Genomic DNA, 7,736 nt, shown 5'->3' with positions numbered 1-7,736 from the left:
ATATTTTTAATTTTTTAATTTAGTACCTCAACTTTTTCATAATTTTCTTATTTCTTCGATTCATCCTTTATTTTAAGTCCATTTTTTATCAAATTTGAACTACATGCTCTTATACCACTATAGAGTACCTTTGTAAATTCAATTCCTATTTTTTTACTAAAAATATACTCTCTTTTTATTTAGTCCATTAACTTTGCATTTTACTCAATTTAGTCTTTTGATTGCAATTGGTTGCACTTTTTTTTATTTCCATCAATTCATTAACTCTTTTTATACTCTTATCAATATTTTACCCTCAAAATATCTTCTTCAAAATATAATTTTGTAAATATATTTTATAATTTTAGACTATATTTGATATATTAAGTAACATTATAATCTGAAAAGAATATGAAATATATATATATATATATATATATATATATATATATATATATATATATATATATACTTAAATGGTTGGAGAAAATCGAAAAATTGGAATCAATTCTTACCATAATACTATTTATAATTATAATAAAATTTGTATAGAAACTTGAACAACTCGACTCGAATTTCTTAAACATGACTCGACTTGAAAAAAATTCCAAGTTAAGTTCGAGTTACAAAATAAGACTCATCAACTCGAATAACTCAAAAAAAATTACTCAACTCGATTGAATGCTCATCCCTAATGGAGGATACCAAATTGAAACCTAAATTAAACGTTAGCATGAATTTGAACAGGAATGGTACCAAAATTAGCCTCCTAACGTTTTTCAAAATGATTATTTTCCCTATAATATATTTTTTGGAGCATTCTGGCCTCCAAAAGTTTCATTTTAGGGGGAAAAGGCCTTTGACATTTGACAGAATAATCAATTTGTCCCTTGATTTTTTCTGAGATATTTTAACCCACAATGTTTCATTTTAAGTTAAAAGTCTCCTATTATGGAGCGTTAATCATGTGTTAACTAATGATTTTCATCTATAGATGTGTTTTTTTGCCTTATTTTTTGCATTATGCATTTAAAAAATAAAACTTACGTATTAAAACGGAACAAAAGTGATAGTTTACATATTAAATGTGTAGATTGCCCATTAAATTATACATACAAGTATTATTTGAGCCCAAAATGGATAAAGAAAAATGAAGGTATGCATTAAGCCCAAAAGGCCTAAACCAGCAATAAAAACAATACAAAGATTTTTGGACCAGAAACATGTCCCAAGTGGACAGCAACTATAAAATAGAGAAAAACGACGGCAGGCAAGAAGCACAATCCTTTTTCTTTTCGAGCAACAATTAATTTCAAGTCCAAAAATCCCTCCTTTGCCTTGCCATAATCCATCTCTTCCTATCCCCAAATCAAATCTCTTTCCAAAACTATACCTAAAAAGCTTTCCCATTTTATCTCTACTTCAACTCTTCTCATTTCCATTGGATCGATTGCGTCGTCACCAGCTTCTTCTCTCGTTAGGGTTTTTTTCTTTTCTTTCGGGGGTGCTGTTTCCCTTCAACGAGCGGGGATCTTTTGCTGTCTCGTTATTTTTTAATTTTTTTTCTCGGTATGGACTATGAAGTTTGCGATAGTAGTGGTATGTTGCATTCATTAATGTCGTATTATTGTATTGAACAATGCCTGGTGTTTCTGGGTTTCTTTTTCTTCACCCCCTTTTCTTTCTTTCATTTTTTTATTCGAATTGGAAATTGGGTAATGGGTGCATTTTATTTTTGGGGTTGGGGTAAAATGAGCGAGGAGGGTTTAGGGTTTCATTGGGGTCATTGGCTTTTAGTTCAATTTTATCAGGGAAATGATTTCTTGCGTTTTGCCTTTCTGGGTTTTGTTTGTTTTCTGCTTTTAGGTTTTATTTCCAAGCGTTTCTTTGAATTCTAATCGGGATTCAGAGAGAGAGAGAGATCCATGATATTAAAACATCAAATTTTTCTCTGTTTGAAAGAAAAAAATGATTTTCTTTCTCTCTTTCTTTTTTCAATTATTTTTCCATAACACGCTAGATATTTAGTTGGTTGATACTTAAGAGTTGAGAATGAACTTTTATATGTTGTTGTTAGAATAATGCAAGCGGCAACTAAGTTTTAGAAACCATGTTATTTTATTAGAACTTTTGCAATACATTTATTTCTTAGTTTGTATCCTGTTCTATGTCTGTTTTACTGTCCATGTTCCGGGTTCGGGTTCGTGGCTGCCCCTACCAATTGATTGTCTTCCATGATTGTTTAAATTTTCCACTAGGTTTTGCACCGTGAGCTTTGAGTCAGGTTTTCTTCCCTACCAGCTATAGTATCGACAATTACATTCACATTGCCTTCTAATTTGACCATATTGTTTATAGTCCTCTTAGCTCTCTACTCCTTGGCATGCAAACCTAGTAAACGTTGGTAGTTTCTATGCATATATTGATTTACTTTTATGGTAGTATACAAGAAGAGTCATTATTAGATCCAATAAATTTCCAACTCTTTTATCTGTCTTTGATAGACTGCATTTCCTTATGATCTGTTCTTTTAAAACCTTGAAAACAAGAGTATTTAAAGATTAGTTGTTGCCCTTGGATGCCTCTAGGCCATACTCATGCATGTTTTTATCTAAAATGACCACAGGTACTGATGATGATCTACCTCCACATCCAACTAGAGTTCCTATAAGGGGTAGTATTGCTGGGAATGGAAGATCTGTCATAGGTTCTGCTTCGTATTCTAGGATGCATTCTGACATGGAGACCCAAATACATATACTAGAGCAAGAAGCTTATTGTGCTGTTCTGCGTGCCTTTAAAGCTCAATCTGATGCCATTACTTGGGTATTTCTCTTTTTCTGTGCTTACTGGTTTTGATGGGCTTTCCTATTTATTTCATGTTGATTGGTGTTTGTGATGTGGCGTATGCTGGCATCTTTAGGAAAAAGAAGGCCTGATAACAGAACTTAGGAAAGAATTGAGGGTGTCGGACTATGAGCATAGAGAGCTTCTGACCAAGGTTAACTCTGATGATATTATCAGAAGGATAAGGTTTGAATGCTTCACAAATTAGCCTGAATTTAGTGGCCTGGAATACATTCAATGGCCTTGTCATATTTTATTCTGTTTAACAAGTTATAACTGAGCATTGCTAGCAGGGACTGGAGACAAACTGGTGGAAACCAGCTTGTAAGACTTGGTGCATCTCATACTGTCCACAGTGTTTTGCCCAGTCCAACTGTTTCTGCATCCCGCAAGAAACAGAAGACATCTCAGTCGGTATATCTCTTACCATATCTGGTGCAATGACAAGGCTTAGAACTCTCATTATTTCTACTTATTTATTAAGCTTTCTTCTTTGGATGCTATTTAGGAACAAGGACCAAATGCATGAAGCACTGATCTTATTTTCATGACAGAAATGCAAATGCTAACTTTGACGTGATTTACTCAAAAAATTTCCCTACAGGGTCAGTCATTGCCTGGCTTATCATCCGCAAAGCCTATGCATTACCCTGCAAATGAGCGTGGTGAAGGAGCAACTTTTGATCCCTTAATTGGAAGGAAAGTGTGGACAAGATGGCCTGAGGACAACCATTTCTATGAGGCTGTAATCACTGATTACAATCGATCTGAGGTATATTCAAAGCATAAGAAAACATCTTCTGTCTATTGCTCAGACTTATATTAAGCTGGAGCTTTTAGTTTATGATGAAAAATATAAAACACGGAACAATAAAAGCATATGCACGAAACTCTAGAATTAGTCAGAGCTGCACCTTGTCTGCCTGTTTATGCCATTACTTGACTTGTAAATCGGAAAAACAAATTGATGCCTTTTCATTTCCCAATGTTGCTACTATTTTGTTTGTCTTTGTCTATATGCACCTTTTGTTGATATGCAAATCAAAAGATTTATACGGTGCCTTTTTATTCCGCAATTTTGCAACTATATTATCTGTCTCTGTTTTGCTTATCTATCTGCAATCTGTAAATCTTTTGAGCTGGGATGATGTGTCAACATTATTTTTTCCTTCAATTCACAGTACCTTAGGAAAATTCTTCTATTAGATATTAAGGCACCCATAGTCATAATTTTATTGTTCAAAAGGATTCTTCTTTATGCAATACAGTTTATTATTTGGTAACATTTGTAAAAGGCCTTATAGAACTGTTTCTATCTATTCTGTGTTATTGCTAAGCCATCATTGGTATATTTTATTATTGTTTTACAGGGTCGACATGCTCTGGTTTATGATATAAATACGGCAAATGAGACTTGGGAATGGGTTGATCTCAAAGAGGTAAAATGGATGTCTTTTTATCATGAAGTTTGTTACTTGCATGTGCTAGTCATTTCTTTGTGCAGCAACAAAGTTAGAATGTGTGGACAAATATGATTTTGCTGGTTTATATTGATTGATACTGTACATACTGTTCTTGATTCTATTTTTGTGTCATGGGTTAAGTGTTACCAATACTGTTTTGCTAACTTTAAATAAAGACCAAAAGTTCTAATATTAACCGAAAAAGATATATATGTGTGTGTGTGTGTCAATTTCTCTCCGTTTTCGGGGAAAAAAACATATCAAGGGGGAAAATACCTTATAATAAACTAACTGATTCTAATAAGGTATATATCTCTTCCCTTTCGAAGAACTTCCAAAATTAAATAAATAAAAAGAATACACTGTAGGTGGCAAATCCTATTAAACATTGTTTGTGGAAATTGTGAAACAAAGTTTGTAGGTATTGGTGAAGAGATTCGAAGTGTTATAAAGTCATACTCTTGTGACCTTGTAATAAAAGGTCTATCTGAAAGCAAGCAAACTATAAGATTGACAGTCAACTCGAAGATAACCCAAAGAATGTTTTTTGGGGCTCAAAAAGGAATGTTACTTTAATTATAACCTCTATTTAGTTTTTATTTCCTGATATGTAACCATTATGTAGTATCATACTATTTTCAAGTTTATATTCTAAGAGGTCCTAGTTTTATTTTTCTAGCCATCTTGATTGTGCATTTGTTTAGTGGTTTCATTTGTAGTTATGCCGTCTTCATAATTTGCTAGAAAGTGAGCCATTCTAGATGCCTACTAATTGTGTATTTCGGTTGCCATTCCTAATAATATCCTTCATTTCCTTGTTTTTATGTCAAGTTCTTTCATCATCTTGATTTACCATATTTTTAATCTAAGCTATGCCAGGAAAACCATATAGTCAGATTTATGATACTAATCATTTTATTGTTTATCATTTGAAGATTTGAAGTGCATTGGTATTTGTTTTTGTTCGGTATCCTTTTAGAAGAGCTAATTTTGATTATCTAAAGCTGGCAGTGGTTCTAGTGCTTCATCATAGTGGAAATCTTAGTACGAATAAATTTCCATATACATTTTATTGAGAACAATATTGAACTCCTAATATTTACAGATTTCTCCGGATGACATCAGATGGGATGGTGAGGACCCGGGCATATCTTATCGAGGTGGCCATAGTTTCCATAGAGCTAAGAAATCCTTCAGTCATGGTGCTCCTGCTCCAGGTCCTGGCAGAGGCAGAGGTTCAGTGAAGGGTCTATACAGAAAAGAATCTTTGCTGTTGCAGAATGGTATTTCAAAGAAACTTTCTGATGATATTGAGTTGTTAAACACAGAGGCTCTAGTAAAGGAGGTAGTTATGGAGAACCAGCTCAATGGATTTCATTACATATCAGCTTGAGATAATTAACAGTATATGTTGTTTTCTAATTTGATTTGATACCTTCAACAGGTTGAGAAGGTTTTCGATGCTAGCCATCCGGATCCCCATGAACTTGAGAAGGCAAAGAAGATGCTGAAAGTAAATTCATCATTCATTCAAACTACTTAAAATATCTTTCCTAAAATTTGCTTAGGACTGCAAACCTTTTTATGTAATGCAGGAACATGAACAAGCTCTCATTGATGCCATTGCGAGGCTTGCCAATGCATCTGATTGTGAAAGTGGTAACCAATATATATATACATAGTGCTCTATTTCTTCTGTATGCGTGCAGATAGTCTATACTGAGACTCCTCTTATTACACAGATAAAGTTTCAATTCCATTTGATTTGGGAAAAAGCTAGCTGTCCTTACTTTGTTTAACATTTGCGTTTTTTTTTTTTTGGGATATTAATCATCTAGAAAGATGAATTAGTACTGTAAGATGTGCATTACAAATGTAATTGAAAGAAGAATGTAAGCCTGGACTGCACGGTTTTGATCCAGAGTTCATAGACTGCACAAATCTCATTTCAACTCTTGTGCAAACAAAGTAAAACCATGTCTTAATTCCGTAGGCCGAGGAGGCTCATTGTTTTGTTGCTATATTTGATTTTCAGATGGAGAACAGCTGTGCTCTCGTGGGCAACCGATGGAGCAGCAGGCAGCAATCACTGTGAGAGTGGATTATTTGGAAAAAGACTTGCAAGGTTGCATCCAGAGTTTGTAGAAACCAAATTGCAATAGATAACTAGTTGATCTTTTCTTACACTTCTATTTGTTGTGGATTTTTCTTTGCATCTGGTTCCTTGTTGGATAGAAAGTTGCCACAATCTTGTAAGTGGATCACTTCCCAAACACAACTCTTCAAATTTAGCTCCCTCCATGATAATCTGGAATGTAAAATTATCCTGGCAGTCTTCAATGTAGAAATTTTGGATTCATGGATTTATTGAAACTAAGCTTTCTATAACTTTGTTCCTACGTCAGTTCAACATTTTTGCATCTGCAAGCAACTTAATGTGACATTTCATATCACATGTAGATGCATGACAAATAGTAGATGCAAGCAACTTAGTTCATATCACAAGTAGATGCATGATAATTAAATAAAAGGAGGTACAATGAATGACAACTCTTAAAGAAGCTAAAATCAACACTGGAAAACTAGCAATCTTCTAGGGCATAACTGCAAATGATGATAGAAAGTAGAAACCAAACTCAAGCTTCAAGTGAAACAATTCTCGATCGGCTTATTTACCTCCATAACCACAAACATTGAAGATCTTGTATATTAGTTGTACCAAAATCGCATTGGAAAGATACGGTTGTTATGAAAAACTAGGCAAATACCAAAAACAAAATCTTCAAATACAAGATGAATGATCTGGTAATCACACAACAACAATCAACAGGATGCAATGCGAGGAAAGGAGAAGAATGTCAAGACATTGATGAATCGACGTATACACAAAACATGAGAACTCGGAATAAAGAATACCCATAATTTAGAAACTCCAATCAAGCAGGAAAGGCACATCCACCGATGATCTATGTACTAAGCATATCAATAGGAAGATGGGGAAATTTAAGGAACCCAACAATACTTCAGGCTAAGTACATAAATCCGATGATCATTGATCAAAAAATCAAGCTAAACACACAAAGATCTCAAACACAAGCATACCTGCAAGGGAACCCCAGAGAGAAGATCATATTCGCAGCCAAACATTGGAGATATCAACAAGAAAGCATGTCAGCAATTGATTGTATTTAGAATAACATTATGGGCATGTTACCATTCTTGCAAACGAGAATTATGGCGCTGGATTTTAGGATTTTAGGATTGTTGGATAGTTCAATTGAGCTTCCCTTTGTCAGAAAGTGGGATTAGAGAGAGAATTGTAGCAGAAACTGAGGTTGAGAAAAGGGTTGGAATTATAGGAGTAATTGTGAAATGTGTAAAAGACTACCCTTTATTAGTTTTTAAGGTGGAATGATTTTGCTTTGGATTTCCCTAAACCTATATTTT

The 7,736-nt window shown here is 34.0% G+C and overlaps 1 protein-coding gene across 3 annotated transcripts; it reads left to right on the top strand.

Moving 5' to 3' along the window:
* Positions 1-1,289: 1,289 nt before the first annotated feature.
* Positions 1,290-6,664, top strand: LOC120175247 (protein EMSY-LIKE 1-like). Of its 3 annotated transcripts, none has more exons than XR_005521238.1 (11): positions 1,290-1,578; positions 2,606-2,805; positions 2,903-3,012; positions 3,120-3,240; positions 3,431-3,598; positions 4,197-4,265; positions 5,395-5,634; positions 5,734-5,802; positions 5,885-5,948; positions 6,325-6,515; positions 6,582-6,664. XR_005521238.1 is itself a non-coding variant. In XM_039181924.1 (10 exons), exons 1-10 carry the CDS (start codon positions 1,551-1,553, stop codon positions 6,432-6,434), a joined length of 1,179 nt encoding a protein of 392 aa, XP_039037855.1. In that variant the 5' UTR covers positions 1,290-1,550; the 3' UTR covers positions 6,435-6,644. The 3 variants fall into 3 exon arrangements, 1 of the variants encoding a protein (XP_039037855.1); XR_005521239.1 differs by having other exon boundaries at positions 1,291-1,548; XM_039181924.1 differs by having other exon boundaries at positions 6,325-6,644.
* The last annotated feature ends 1,072 nt before the right edge of the window (positions 6,665-7,736 follow it).

Source organism: Hibiscus syriacus, unplaced genomic scaffold (genome assembly GCF_006381635.1).
Source record: "Hibiscus syriacus cultivar Baekdansim isolate YM2019G1 unplaced genomic scaffold, ASM638163v2 tig00003151_pilon, whole genome shotgun sequence".
Classification (NCBI taxonomy): Eukaryota; Viridiplantae; Streptophyta; class Magnoliopsida; order Malvales; family Malvaceae; genus Hibiscus; species Hibiscus syriacus.
The sequence above is the reverse complement of the archived record's forward strand: the minus strand, read 5'-3'. Positions and strand labels throughout refer to the sequence as shown.